This window comes from Rhinolophus sinicus, chromosome 5 (genome assembly GCF_057876585.1).
Source record: "Rhinolophus sinicus isolate RSI-liver-muscle chromosome 5, RSI-T2T, whole genome shotgun sequence".
NCBI classification, from domain to species: domain Eukaryota; kingdom Metazoa; phylum Chordata; class Mammalia; order Chiroptera; family Rhinolophidae; genus Rhinolophus; species Rhinolophus sinicus.
In genome coordinates, this window is record NC_142505.1 from 57,591,873 (window position 1) to 57,607,849 (window position 15,977).

At 40.9% G+C, this 15,977-nt stretch overlaps 1 protein-coding gene across 1 annotated transcript; it reads right to left on the minus strand.

The window, feature by feature from the left end:
- Positions 1-397: 397 nt before the first annotated feature.
- On the minus strand, positions 398-14,836 carry PSMD6 (proteasome 26S subunit, non-ATPase 6). Its single transcript, XM_019728355.3, has 8 exons — positions 14,607-14,836; positions 13,636-13,841; positions 11,140-11,285; positions 10,647-10,866; positions 10,429-10,537; positions 5,513-5,681; positions 750-827; positions 398-606 (listed from the first exon to the last, which is right to left on the minus strand). Exons 1-8 carry the CDS (start codon positions 14,749-14,751, stop codon positions 510-512), a joined length of 1,170 nt encoding a protein of 389 aa, XP_019583914.1. The 5' UTR covers positions 14,752-14,836; the 3' UTR covers positions 398-509.
- Positions 14,837-15,977: the final 1,141 nt, after the last annotated feature.

Genomic DNA, 15,977 nt, shown 5'->3' on the forward strand with positions numbered 1-15,977 from the left:
GGCAGATTCTAGAATCCAGGGCATGGCAGTCTCCTAAAAAGGAATAACTTCCTGTCTTCTTTGATTACCTGTTTCTGAGGGGAAGCTTATGATACATATATGTCCTATCTTATATCACTCAGTGAGGGACAGCGTGTTTAATCTTGACCTACTATATGTATAGCGTGTACTACTCTTCTTTCTAAAATTCAGGACACTTAAAGGTAAGAAATGATGGGCTTGTATTATTATCCCTATTTTACTGCTGAGGCAGGCAGGATTTGAACTCAGGTACTATGTCCTCTGATTTTAACCATTACTCCATAAACTGGAGATACTCACATAACATAAAAGTGACATTATTTAACATTACTGGATCCCATCCTTAATGTAGATATGTTTAAGAAAAAAAGTAAACTGAAAGAAACAATGCAGTATTTATTTTATAGAGTTGAACTGGGCACATAGTAAAGTAAGCTATAAAAATTCCAAATAATTCTCTCTAAAGGAATTCCTTTGTTTACATGGTTTTACATATTAATTACTCTGGAAAGTTTCTGAACTCTGTTTAGTAGCAGATCTCCTTTCTTGATAGTTTCTTGGTACTGCCAGTTCTTGCTATCAGGTCTATAAATAAATTCAAGAAAAAAAATGAATTATTTACCAGTCACATTACTCGTAACAATAGTTGACCTACTTTTAAAAGCAGGCACTTAAGAATGCCCCTTATTCGGGGAAGTATTACAAATGATACACAAACTTAAAAGTACCTGTTGGTTTCCACTATTTCATTCACTTTATCTATTTTGCAGTGTAGTCTCCCAGCAGCAATAAATCTGGAGAGTTCCCTAATTGAGAGAAAAAAAGAAAAGCCTTCAGCATTAGCCTTATAGAGAAATCTTAGAAAAGTATAAAGTACACTAAATACATGATTCAATTGTCTTTCAAGGGAACATTTAGTTTCTCTCCCTCCTTAGCTACTGAATATGAGCGTAGAGAAGACCTCCTCTGCTGTGTTACAGGATTACCCCCAAACATGAAGTCATCTGCCCAAACCCACGTGACCCTAGAAGTTCATACTCAGATGGGGCATAGATGTCACAGGATGAAACCATCACAGCAAGTCTCTGGAGCTATGGAAGTGCTCAGAGAAAAAAACTAAGTTAGAAAAACAATAAATATAAGGAAACGAGATTTTTTGAGGGGGGTGGGGACCAACCTGATTAAACTGCCTAGTTTCCTTCAACTTAACTTTTAAGGAGCAGGTAACTCTCAGGATTTTCAAAATCTCAGGAAAAAAGAATAACGTACTAATAAAGTAGGACCGCGCATGCAAAGATGATACGTAATCTGCTGTGACTGCGAAAGGTACTTTGAGTGTCCATATCCGGTTATGACCGAAACCTCATTGAGACAACTATTTAAACATGGTCACATATACTCGTACCTCAAAAACCAGCACCAGGAGAGAGACTCTCCAAAGATAGTCCACCACCATGTAACATGGGGAAAAGAAAAGTAAATGCTTAGGAATGTACAAGAGCTCTACGAAGACAGCTGCATAATGCTACTACAGAGAACAAATGGTAAGATGAGTCCTTTAAAATACAGACCCGTTTGCATTAGGACTGTGTTAAACTGAGGTTTCATGTAGTGAGCCCTCCTAATCAAGAAAAACGAGATTTCCAATAAAAACTATGGAACACATTACTCTCTGTTTACACTAAGACATCTCAATCCAAGCACATAAACATGAACGGAAAAGGAACTCTAAATCTTAAGAATTGAATTTCTAACAAAAATGCCATTGCAAATTAATGGGGAAAGGTTGGCTTACTAAATGGCGTTGAGGGTGCCTAGGAAATCACGTAAGATTTCTTATGTAAAGAGAATTTCTACATAGGAAAATACCATCAAAACCAATAGACAGTGTGGATAAAAGAGGTCTGCAGTATAAATTAGAAAATACTACAAATCAGACTAATGACTCATTAGAACATGGGTGAAGGATATACATAAAAAAGATCAACTTCACTCACTGAAACTGCAGATTAAAGCTACTCTGAAATGCTACTATACTGGGAAGAACAAAGTTTAATGCACCAGTTAGGAAGGTCTGAGGCAAACACCGTGTCTCATACTCATTGAAGAACAAGCGTTTTAATTAGAGGAAAAAAGTGTGTAGAGTGTGCTTTGAAAGAAGTGATCAAGTATCATAATTAGTTGCCACTGGTCAGTCAGTGGTGAAAGACCCACTACTGCCTTGAATTAAGTTATACTATTGAAGATTCTAAGCTGGAGGTTATCCTAAACTAGCAAGAACTGTACGTGCTTCTATAGCACGCTTTATTTCTATTATCTCAATAGCAAAGATATTTGATCCATTCCTTCTTTCAACTGTTAGTTTTTTGAGTCATGTAACTGAGTGGTTTTAGACAAAACCTAAAAATTAAAAAGATCAGCAGTGTTTCTAAACTCACTTATATTCATTTTCCAAGTAAACAGTTGCACCTCTAGACCTTGGCCGCTAAACCCATTTGCAACTCTTATTCTGAGACTGAAGTATACAGCACAAATTGTACAATCAAGTTGAATCATCACCAGCCTTCTTAGTTGCTCCCAAATCGATAGAACAGGAAGGAAAACCTCTAAAGAAGAATCTTGATGTTCTGCTTTAGGAACAAGGTACCAGGCAGGAAGATAAAGAAATACACTGCCCTTGACTTACTAGCAAATTCTGACTGAAGATGGCCTCTGCTGAGCTGTGGACCTGCTGACAATTCGGCTGCTGCTTTCCATTCCTATTATCACCAGACTAGTGGAAGCAGGAGGAAAGACAGACCCAGAAGAGACTCCAAACACGTCTGAAACTCTTCAGTCTGGCATGAAGACACTGCTTTAGGTCCAACCTGGTATCCTTCTGGGCTTGCTTACCTCAGTGCACTCCCCGTACATAGGACCACACGCTCCATCCAGCACAACTAGGTACTGGCTTCTCAAACACATTCCTACATTTATTTGTGCTGCTTCTTCCATCTGGAAAGCTCTCTTTTCCATCACTGCCTATACAAATCCTAAATATGCAATGACATCCAGTCTAAATGCCCACAAGGAGCCATCTGTGGATGCGTCCATTTCTCAGACACTGATCAAATCCTCGGCCTCCCAGTTACGCTCGCTCTGAACTATGTGTGCCAAGAGTAATCTGGGCGCAGCCTCCTTTCTGGTCCCATTCCTCACTTTAGGTCCAAACTACCTTTATTGTCATTTATTTCCCTCTGTGCTAATCAAACCTGTCCCCTCGTCTTCCCACCTCTGTGTTGCTCCACGCCCTCAGTACATGTCCAGTTGTACTTTTTTTGGTCAGATTTGCATCCCAAGTTTCAAACAAAAGACCTACAAAGAAAACTGTGGAACACAGCCCCTGAATATTTCTAACCTTAAACATGGCAGTGGAAGCGTTGTTTACTCAGCTAATGGCCCCTTCCCTTTCTCCAACAGTATCATCCTGAGGCTAAAGAAGCAGCAGCAGAAGAGCGAGGTAGAGTTATTGTTCAAAAGTACTAAATCAGCCCATCTTTTAAAAAGGCTTTCACCTAAAATAAGTCTGTAAGGGGGCGGGGGAAAGAATACATGAAAACCTGAATCAGTTACGGAAATTTAAAACAAGGCCTCCGTAGGTAACAACAATTAGAGCTGAGTGGTACAAGCTTTGTCTCTAGAGCTGATCTTAGAAAATGAAGAAAAAACTAAACAACTCAAAATACCACCTACCTTGCAACGTACCACCTGCCCTGAATTCTAACGTCACTGTAATGACTACAGAACACTGCGGGCGTCTAGATGGCTGCTGAGTGTGACGCCACCATTTCATCCGTGCCGCCGCTGCCCCCAGTCACCGAAGGCTGCAGCACCTCCACATTACAGGTAAGAAACTGAGCAAGGGAGGGAGCCTGACCACAGCCACACGGCTTTGTAGAGGCAGAGCTAGAACAAGACAAGCCAATGCCCCTTTTTCATGTACTTGCTCAGTCCTTCCACTGAGTCACGAAAACCACCTTCATCATGGCCACCCCTGATCCTAGCAAACAACTCGCTCAGGCAGTGCTGACCAGACTTGAATCTCAGACGAGTTAATTCAGAAATGAAACAAAACCAACCGAAGGATACCAGCCTTCACTCGGGTAAGGATAATTTTTAAAACACCGAAAAATTACTATCACTTATTTGTTTCAAAGGAAGAGAATGAGGGAATTTCCGGTGATGGCTCCATAGGGGAGTATGAGTTACACTAAGATCCGTGCATTCCACTGAGTGTAAATATTACCTCAAAACAAAGCAACCCATAAATAAATACTGATATGCAAGCTAAAGTGTTTAGGGATAAAATGAACTGGCATCTGAAGTCTACTTTGAAGTAGTTAAAATCTATGAACAGATATGTGATTAAAGCAAATATAACATTAATTGGAGAATCAAGGATATATGGGAATTCACAGTATTAATTCTTTATAATTTTTTGCATGTTTGAAATTTTTCATAATAAATTAGGAAAAACCACCACTAAAAAGAAAGAGAATGGTCTTATTAAAATGAAATGCCGCTTCACTTAATATTATTTTAGCCAATAAATCACTTTTTTTTCATTGTGGGCCAATGAAAACTACATCGTGAACATGTAAAAGACCTGTGTTTGGGAACCACTGCTCTTGATACCAAACGGACAGCACACAGTCTGAACTTCCACTGCTCTCAACTACTCCACTACCTTCGTCCAAGCCACTGTCAACGTCTTCTCCCCATTCTCTGGGTCTGTGGGAGACACAGCATGAAATCATGACCATTCCTCCCCACCCCTTTAAGTCCTCCACTGGCTCCCCCAGCATCGACATAAAGGCGGAGGTCCGCAGCATGGCCCAGCAGGCCCCACGCACAGGCCTGGTGACTCCACGGCCGCCCCGATGCTGCAGCCACACACATCTTTCCAGTCCATTTCATTGTCTCTGGAGACTCACTTTTGTCTGAAATTACCTTATGTACTTATTTGCTTACTCGCCGTCTCTCCTCTAAAACTAGAATGAAGGTCCACAAAGATGGGGATCTAACGCAACGCCAACCACAGTGTAATGGCTGAGTAAGTAAGTACTTGATGAGTCATTCACGCAAGGGCTACGAGCCCCGTCTTAACCACTCTGCCCAGAATCGTAGCAGCACCCTAAAACTGAAAGGCATCATCAGAGGAAATGTGACCTCACATGAAATGTGAGATAGAGATCCAAGAGTCACTACGCTTAGCAGCAATGTGGTCCAGAAAGAAGCAGAAGGCTACTTTGATAACAACTGGTCTAATAAACTTTTGCAAAATCACTTAACCTCTCTCCAACTCAGTTTCCCCATCTGTAACAGAAGGGGCACAACATGGAGGCAGAGATAATAGAAGTGTTTTGATAATATTCAGAGAAAAATTCTTAACTTTTTTCATAATTGAGGGAAGCAATGCAAACAGGGAGAAAGGTAACTTGTTTAAACTTACTGATCAATGAATTCCACACCGACACCAAAGGCTTCCGCCATATAGCCAAGGGTTAGTGACCTGTAGGATTCCAGCAGCTGGCTGTACGCGTGGATTCTCATCTCTCTCACATAGTACCGATAGTGAGGAGCAAAAAGCCAGTCCTTCTTCATTTCCTGTTCCACAATAGCTGCAATGAACAAGGTGACAAATTATAAGACTCTCCCTTTCAGATAAAGAGAGAAACTGGAGGACATATTTATAACATGATAGGAATGAATAGCCTTGGTCTATGAAGAGCTCTTATAAGTCAATTAAAAAAAGATTAACTGAACAGTAAAATGAGCAATCACACAATTATTTTACTGAATAACTACTTGTATCAGGCTCTAAATACTGAGGCGATGGCAGTAAACCAAAACACAAGGACCGTGCTCCCACAGAAACTAGGTTTCCAAAGAGCAGAGATCAACAAATGAACAAGAGACTCTCGGCGACTGCCAAGGTCTGTGAAGAAAAGGAGTGACCTGCGGGACAGAGTGTGACTAGAAGGCCGCCCTGGGCCTGACGGGGGCGGAAGGGAGACCTTTCTGAGGAGCCGCTGGGCAGAGAGCAGGAGGCGCACAGCGGGCGAATGACGCAAAGGTCCCACGGCAGGAAGACCTGGCTACGCCCAAGAACAGAAAGGAGGACAGATTCAGGATGTAGCAGGGAGACAGCTACAGGGATTTGGAAGGAGAGCGAGAAGAGTCAAGAATAGACATATTGCTAGCTTGAACGAGACTGGGATCCCTGGAGAAGCAGAATTTTTGTTTCGTTTTTGGAGGTGCGCTCAGGGGGATGGGATGGGTTTGAAATTCCAGCATTATACTTTGGCAGAGTTTTAGTGGATTCACCCATGAGACATCCGAGTAAAGCTATCCAGGAGGCGTTTGGCATGGGTCTGGTGCTCAGTGGGAAGCCTGAGCCTGGAGACATGAATTTGGGGATCATTACCATCCAGATGTATTTGATGACAGAATGAAGATAGAGAAAAGAGCAATGGGCAAGTCTGGGGCGGTCAGCACTGAGACGTCTAACACAGGATGAGGCCATAAAGCTGGAGCCACAAGCAAAGGCTGGTCAACATCAGAGCAGACGAGGACACACACATCAATGGCCCCGAACAGGAGATGAGGCTCATTCTCACTGCTAATAAAAGAAATGCACAACTATCCAATCACTGTTATACACCTAAACTTATAGTTACATGTCATTTATACAACAATTAAACGGGGACAAAAACACGGCAAAGAAAACCTATGGAACAGGATGGTAAGAAAAATGTTTGCTGGTCAGGACGGCTCACATCCACAAGCCCAACATAAAATATCTTCTTCCTTCTTTTATGTGCCACCTTAACAAACCATCCTTGGCCAAAAAAAACAAAAAAACAAAAAAGAACCCCACAAAACATCAATAAAATTACTTTTCTCTTCTCAAACTGGCTGGGTATGAGGGGAAGAGGACAGACTCTCAAATGATGTTAAGTGAGTAAAATAGAAATTGTGTAAATGTATTAGGTTGGTGCAAAAGTAATTGCGGTTTAAAAGGTTAAAAACAATTGCAAAAACCGTAATTACTTTTGCACCAACCTAATAAATTGGCACAATATTTCTGGAGGGCAACAATCAATGATCAAGATGCAATGTATTTACCCTATCCAAAATTTTTTTTTGTTTCTGTTTTTTCCCTAAGAAAATAACAAGTGGAAGTGGAAAATATGCCTTGTAAAAAAGTGTTCAAAACAAGGTTGCTTATAATAAACACCAAACACATTTTTTATCAGTAAAGGAAAAAGGCACATCTAATTGAATGAAATACTAGGAGGTCCTTAAAAAAAGATAACTGGAAGCTCCAACAAGTGTCAATTTGTCACTTCATATGTACTCAGTGCTTGATACACGACAGCCACTTAACAATAGTTACAGACTCAACGACCAGCTATTTGTATAACGACATGAAAAGATACAAACATTATACTGTGGAAGGGAAAAAAAGGTACTTAGAAAACAGCATGTAAAATCCATCCACATGTTTAAAGGTATTTTATGCCTGTATCTCTACATACAAATGCCTCTGGCGGATACACTGAAACTTGCTAACAGCTGTTGCCTCTGGAGAAAGGATAACAGATTAGAGAAAGCCTTTTTCTTCTATACATGATACCGTCTGAAATTTTTCCATGTGTCCATATAACCTTGGTTTTTTGTGTGTGGTTTTTGTTTCTTAAAGTACATATCAATGAATAAAAGGCCTGGAAGGATATACGACAAAATCTTAAAATGTGTATCTCTGGAAGAATTGTGTGTGTGAGTGAATGTGTGTGTATGGATTTCGGGATAGGATGGGACACAATACCTTCCACTCTCTCGGTTTATTCTTAATTTTCAAAAACAATCAGGTACTATCTAGAAAATGATGCTATTTCTTTTTTCATATGAAATATTTTAAAGCACATAGTCTATGAATATTTGGAGAACCAAACAGTCTTACAAAAGCAAATAAGCCCTACCTGTCTCACTATACCAAAGCAGAGAATAAAGGATAACTTTGTTAATAAATGAAAATAATGATGACTGTCACCAAAAGAAAATTTGACTAGCCTGTCTTCTTAATTTAAAATATCTGGGAAATGTATAAAATTGGTAAAGATAAAAAGTTTCATCTGAAAGTGTTGAAATAAAACGTTGCTAGTAGGGAAGGGGACGGAGAGAGCTCGTTAATACTTTCACCATTCATAGGTTTCCAAAAGCCAATTTCATTACACTGGGATAGCATTTCCCCTCATGCTTCTCTTAAATTACTGATTTAATTAATGCAATAGACATTTACACAGAGTACTCAATAATGTACCAGACTCTGAGCTGGTATCGGGGGTCACTACAAAGATTAAAAAAAGCATAAATTCTGCTCCTAATAATTCTAGTTATCGGAAGAGAGAAAGTCTAAGGAAAAAAAAATCACAAAACAATGTATTAAGTTTTAGAAATGGGGTAAATGGCCAATAAGTGCATGAAAAGATGCTCAACATCATTAGCCGTCAGAGAAATGCAAATCACATCCACAAAATACTACTTCACGCCTATAATTAAAAAGACACACAATCACAAGTATTAGATGTGGGGAAATCAGAACACTCACACATTGCTGGTGGGAATGTAAATGGTGTAGCTGCTTTGGAAAAGTCTGGCAGTTCCTCAAAAAGCTAATCAAAGAGCTACCATATGACCCAGTGATCCCCCTCCTAGGTATATACTCAAGAGAAATGAAAACATGTTCACACAAAAACTTGTATATGAATGTTCATTACAGCATTATTTCTAACAGCTAAAAACTGGAGACAACCCAAATGTCCACCAACTAATGAATGGATAAATAAATGTGGTAAGTCCATACAGTGGAGTATCCCTCGGCCATAAAACTAAATGAAACACTGATATAATACAGACTGCAACACAGACGGTCCATAAAGCATGATGCTAGTGAGAGACGCCAGGCACAAAAGGCCACATACTGTCTGACTCCATTTATACGAATGTCCAGAATAAGCAAATCCATAGCTGTATAAAAATTAGTGGTCGCAGGGGCTAGGGGAAAGAATGGGAAGTCACCGCTATGGGTACAGATGTCCTTTTGGGGTGATGAATATATTTGAATTAGTGGTGATGGCTGCACAACCTTATCAAGACACTAAAACCACTGAAATGTACTTTAAAATGGTGAATTTTGTGGTATGTGATTTATATCTCAGTAAAAAGAGGGGAAGAGGCTCCAGGAATGCAGAGAAGGGATTTGTTCTGACTGAAGAACAGCAACAAAAACAAGATGCCCCCCATCTGCGCAGAGCAATGACCAGGAGCTCCATCTACAAGCACGAGAAAGGAGAAGAGCAGTTCTGCAACACAGCCTTGTGTGCAAACACACCAGGACAAGGTCAAGCAGGCAGTCCGCATGCCTGGAGAGCCCGGTCCCATGTTACAGGAGGTAAGTAAGAGGTATGAATCCTCATGGAGCAGCCTAACTGCATGCATGGAGAAAGCACCCCATAAACACTGCGCCAAAACCAACTCCAAAACTAGGAAGATCATCATTTGAAATCACACTCCCCAATTTTCATGAACACTACCTACTTATTTAACCAAATACTTTCTGAAATTTGCAGCATTAACAAGAGAATATATCAAAGCCGAGTTCGTTAAGTTTTAGGAAAAACAATCCCTGGGTTGATTTGATGCAAGTTAATTCTTTTATCATCTTAGTGATGCCTGCTCATCAGCAGGAAGCCAAATGGCCAGGAAGAAACGGGACAAGAGGGAAAACAAGCACATCTGTGTAGGTGGGATCACTGTAAACTAGCTTTGGAGAACACCACAAGTATTTTCGACTGATTATTTTCTCAACCTACAGCCCTTGAAAATGATTTGCAAATCAGCAAAAACAGCTACTGCATCAAGAACAATCCATTGTTGAATCTGAGGTTCAGTTACCATAAACCCACGAGGAGATTCAGGATTCCCTCACATCTTTCCTGATACGAGTCAATACTTAGGACCATTTGCTCACCCCTAAGACTCTAATTAGGGGGTCTGGCAAACTTCTCAGCAAAGGGCCAGGCACTAAATACCTTTAGTCACTGAGAGCCACACAGCTGTCACATTTTTTTTCTTTACAACTCTTTTAAAATGTAAGCATTAACCTTACCCCCTGGGTTGTATAAAAACAGGTCAGTCTGCTAACCCCCCCCAAACAAAAATGGGCAAAAGTTAGCCATACTGATCACGGACATATAGCTATCACACACTGTATTTTTCATATATGTGAAAAATCATCTTAGGTTATCTGCAAACAGGATCAGGAACAAGACAGAAATTCAGAATGAGCCATTCTATCCTTACCTAATGACTGGAAGAAAGCTGAGTAACGACATTCATAGAGTGAAAACAGATACTGCCGAACTGCTGGAAGACTGTGCAACACTTCAAGAATCTCTGCTCCTTTAATAACCTAGGGACGTTTTTTAAAAAACAAATGTCTTGCTTTAATGATTTTTGTGTATTTAAGTTAGAAAAGCATGAAGTAACCTTAAGTATGAGTATTAAATCTCAGTCGTTACCTTTTCCCTGAGATCTGGTCTTTCTAAGGCGATCATGCTGACATATACAGTGTATGTCACGAAGGTTTTATAATCCATGAGCTCATAGGATGTAAATGTTGAAACAGTGTCAAGGAAGAGTTCTGCTGCCTGTTTGAAATCACGAATAGCCACACAATAAAGACCTTGATATACTTTTAGGCGGTTTCTCCTGTCCCAGTCTCCTCCTTCCTCTATTAAGCTATAAAGTAAAAAACAGTATAAAGTCATAATCTGGATATAGACAATGCCACTTTTTACAAGTTTTGTGTTATTTCTAAAGATAAAACAACTTTTAACAACTTGAACCAAAAGGATTATTTACAAAAATATTTTACTAAATTGGTATACCAATTATTTGTCCAAATTTACTAAGAAAATAGTAAACAAAGAAAAATTGGCAAATTTCTTACATCAATTTCTTATTGATAGCATAATAATTTAGAGGCACTAGATCCGCACTGTTAACAAGTACCTTTTGGCCTTCTCTGTGTTTCGAGTGATCAGATCATTATCCATATAAAATAAGCCAATCCTGAGGAGATAGAACACAATATCTAGCCGGTGACCCAAGGCCACAGTTTTGTCATAAGTCTTGCGAAAGGCTGTCAGAGCACCCTCCTGTCAAGAGAACCAAGGCAACAACAGGTGAGAACAGATGACAAGTTGCAAAAGCTATCAGCCGTCTGGGATTCTCTTAAGGGATTGGGGGTATAAGCAGGGGCAGAGAGAAAACAAGATGGCCATGCACTGATAATTGCTGAAGCTGGGCTTCATTATACTATTCTCTCCACTTGCATAAAGTATAAAAAATAGATCAGATGTGCCTAAGCATATACTTGTATTCTAGAAAACAATATAAGAAAAACACTCACAATTTATTCACAGTTGTTTCAATATTTTTTCTCTTTAACAATTATATTACTTTAAAATTACTTTATTGCAAATGATCAGCATTGTGGAATAAAATGTTTCTATTGCTTTAAAACATGAACATGGATAAAATCATGTCTATATTTGGTAATTTCTAGTATGTGTCTGACTTAAAGCTCTTTGCCTTTATCTTAGTTTTATGTAATTATAAATTTGTAAAAGGAACTTGCAAGACAGTAACGGGTACACCTAGCACTCAGATCTTGGTTTTTAAATACCCCCACTAAAAGAAACCAGGGATCCTAGGAAAAATAGATGATTCCAGGTTTGGAGAGTGAAAATAACAGGGGAGCCTGTGACATCTTGCTGCATGAGAAAAATAAGGAAGACCAACGTCAAAAGTACAAAGAAGGCTTCTTGAAGGAGCTTCCATGAATAAATCTGTAACAAACTGGGCACCGTAAAAGAATAATAACTATAATCAGTGGTAACACAGTGAATAAAAATCCATTAAGTCTATTATTTAGTAATTGTAAATAAGAGTAAACGGGAGAAATAGAAGCTGTTCTTTTTAGAATAATGCTTTTTGATAAACAGAATGTTAGAACATCACTCATTTACAACCCCCTGATATTGATTCAAGCATGTTCTTGTTGAAATTCCTCAAGGTCTGAATCAAAAGCGTTAAGTTTCTCATTCATATGTAATAATGTATCCTCTTTAAAATCAAATCAAATCAAACATACACACAACCTAGAAAACCACACACACTATTAGGTATTTTTAAAATGTTCTGTATTTTCCAAAGTTTTACAATGACCAAATCTTAGATTTATAATCAGAAGAAGAAAACATGTTTTAAATTTAAATTAAATAATAATAGTGCCTATCATTTAACATTTAAGCACTTTGTGCCACGTATTAGTCTAAGCTCTTTGCCTTTATTTTTAATTCTCATTATGTAGGAACTATCATTATCCCTATTTTACAGATGAGGAAACTGAGGGGCCAGTAAATCATAATTACTGAAACCGGAAACAGAAACTAGGCAATCTGATCCAAGAGCCCAGAACATTTTATTTTTTTTATATTAACACTATGTCATCTGTCATGGAAATACTTTAGGGTACAGTGCTTAAAATAAAGGATATTCAAAGCCCATCGTCTTAACCACTATTACACAACTACTACATTTAAAAACTTTAAAGATCCAATACTGTTGGGTATCCCTCTCTGCACTGATAGTGGAGTATTAATTAGGTTGGCTGCTATGTGGAAGAACTGACCACACATATTAAGAGAAAAATCATTCCTTGTCCCAGCAGTTTCAATTTACAAAATATACCCTAGAGAAATATTAGCATATATACTCAAGAAAGCATATACAAGCATGTTTTTACAGCAGCAGCTTGTAATAGCAAAAATAGCTGAAAATAACATATATGTCCATCAATGGCTTAATAGCTAAGTAAACTATGGCACAGCCCTACAAGGCTATTAGCTTCATAAACGGGATATGAATATACTATCGCCCATTGATTTAAAAAAAAATATTTAAACACAATACTACCTAATTTCTACAGGTACATTTAGATGCCCGTAAATGTACAATAAAAGAACTCAAAAGGTTACCTTTGAGGAGGTAGGGAATAAAGAAAGATCAAACAGAACTTTAATATTAACTATATAATGCTTTAGTTTTTTATAAGATTATTACTTGTGTAAAGAATACTTTTAAAAAGACACCAGAAACGATGCTTCCCAACCAAGATAAGTGAGAAAAGTGAACTACTGAGAATGATCCCAATTTTGTAAAAGCAGTAAACAAAAATTTCTGCTTGTGCACTTGTTTTTATTGGTAGAAAGAGAGATGGGGAAGAATACACACCTGGTTGCTGTGTGTGGGGCAGATGATAGATAGGGTGTAGCAAGAAGACTATTACCTTTCTCTTTATTAATTTTTTGCACTGATTCACTAGTTCAGGTAGGCACATTACATTTGAATTTTTTTTTAAAGGAAGCTGATTTTAAAGACATTACCAACTTAGAATAGTGCCCATTCTAGACTATCCAGAGCGGGGAAACCATCTCTACTCACCTTGTCACCTATCCGGCAGAGGTACTCTGCCTTCGTCATCATAGCATCGCGGATTTCGCTCTCTCCAAGATTCTTTTCTGCATCTTCCAGCATCTCGTCCAAACGTTTCAACTCTTCTTCATTTGCCTTCTTCATTTTATTAAGCAGGTCCATGTCCATCTGCCAGTCCAGGGATTTGCACAAGGCTTCATAATAAGGAGCCATGTCTGAGAGCCAAAAATAGAGATGTGACTTAATAGCAAGGGACCCCTCGTACCCTAGAGTCAGTGTCCACCCACTTCTTACACACACACACACACACACACACACACACACGGTTAGGTCATCCACCAGCCTCCTACTCACTACCAGGAAGAAATGGGATAGCGCCTGGTAAAGGGCTTGACAAAACGTAAGTGTTTGCTGCTGGCAGGTTTGCATCGGGGCCGATCCTGGCACTGCCAACCTCTAGTGGGGCTCGGTTTGCCTCTTGATGGCTTCTGTTCCAAGAGTTTTCAAGCAACGTAAAGGGTAAGCTTGTTTATTCACACACTCAGACACGTATGTTCAAGCATATACAGCTCAGAGCCACAGATTGCTAGAAGGACTTAGGGAAGCGACCCGGGTCCTACACACGGACAGCGTGACTCTCCTGCGGGACTACCTCCAGCCCAGCTCCGCTCGCTAATGACAGTAAGTCTTTGTTCTGTGCGAAGCACGGGGCTAACGACCTCAGGACTCCCCCCAAGCTGCTCTCCGAGGGGAAGCGCCCACACCGATGCAGACCCCTTTGCGAGCAAGGCCGGCGGTCCCCGAAGGCTCCCCCAACAAGAGGAAGGTCCTGAGGGTGTGAGAAGCCAGGCCTGGCCTCGGGGACCCCAGGAGGGGGACGCCCCGGGGTGCGGAGCCCCGTCGGGGGAAATCCCCGCGGGCTCCGGGGCGCGGGGCCAGCCCAGGCCTAGGCCGCTGACTCGGCGCTCGCGCGGGCTCACTGTTATCGCGGACGGCCGCCATCAGCTCGTCGCGCACGGCCGCGTCCCCGCGGTGCTCGGGCAGGCTGAGCAGGAAGCGCAGCTGCGCGATGCGCAGGTCGGGGTTCTTGGGCAGACCCTCCTCCTCCAAGTTCTCCAGGGGCATCTCGGCGGCGGCGGACGCGGCTCAGAGCAGACGGCAACTCAGCGCGGAGCCACGGCGACGGCGGCGGAAGCGGGAGGAGTCGGCGAGCGCGCCCCGCAGCCTCCCGCCCGGCTTCCGGTCCGGGATCCACCTCCACCGGCAGCGACCCCTCCTGGACGTGTCCGGGAACGCTCGGCGGGCTGGGAGCTTCCCTCGCGCTGGGCTTCGCGGGTCTCAGTGTCTGAAGCCCAACCCCGAAGTTCGACTTCGTGAACTTCTTCCTTCCTCTTTTTAGCTGTTTTACTTTTCACTCCGTTTGTAATTGATAGGAGCTGACAGTCTTTGAAGATTTTGAAAATATAATAACAACAATAAAAAACAACTATCACAATTTGTCAAGTCCTTAATTCTTTGCCTGGCCTTTTACGTGTGTCATTGTGGGGACAGAGTCCCAGTGTGCAGTTTCCAGGCTCTCGGCCTTACGTGGAAAGGTGCTGGCTCCGGTAGTAGATGGCCATCAGCTGTTACCCATTAGCCATTAGTCTCTAATACAACTGCCATGGCTTGGCTAGGGGGTTGGTTGGTTGGCAGAGAAGCCGCGCGGATTGAGTCTAGCAAGTGCGGATAGCAAGCGGATGGCGGATTGCGGGATCCTGTAGATCCTACTTCCTGTGTCTCCCCTGCTAGCCAGACTGGGGTGCAGGAAGACCCCTCCTTTGGGTACTGGAGGATGTTTGCTTTTGTGTCTCTACTGGCAGCCATCAAGAATATCGTGGTATGACTCCCCTGTCTATGGCTCTGTTGTTGTTCCTTTTTGGCGTCACCATATCCTGTATTCTTGTGCGGGGAGCGGGAGCTGAGACCATGCACGACAATCATCTCATTTTAATCCTGTTATTACTAGGAGGTAGTACTATTAGCCCATTTTGTAGATAAGAAAACTGAGGCACAAAGAGGTTAGGGAACGTGATCAAGCAAGATTATGTAACAGTATGTAGCAATGCTCGAAAAGAAAAGTTGGTAGCTCTAAAGCCAGTGTTCCTTCTGCTATTCTAAGAAAAGAGCATCCAGAATTCTAGTCTTAATACAACAACATCATCATGTTATTTAAACATAATTTAAATTACTGCATGCCTGCATTTTCAGCCTCTTTTTATTCATGTTGCCCCAGAGGCTTCAGAATTGGTAATGGCTACGTGAAGTTCCAGCTAATGGAGTTACCATAATTTACTTTTACTCTTCCCTCC

What these genes read in the sequence shown, in the direction of transcription:
- PSMD6 (XM_019728355.3), bottom strand. Translation starts at nt 14,751, where the DNA reads ATGCCCCTGGAGAACTTGGAGGAGGAGGGTCTGCCCAAGAACCCCGAC. An exon ending in GGCGGCCGTCCGCGATAACA is followed by an intron (nt 13,842 to 14,606) that starts GTGAGCCCGCGC and finishes TTTGGCTCTCAG; the next exon opens with ACATGGCTCCTTATTATGAA. An exon ending in GACCAGATCTCAGGGAAAAG is followed by an intron (nt 10,538 to 10,646) that starts GTAACGACTGAG and finishes AAACGTCCCTAG; the next exon opens with GTTATTAAAGGAGCAGAGAT.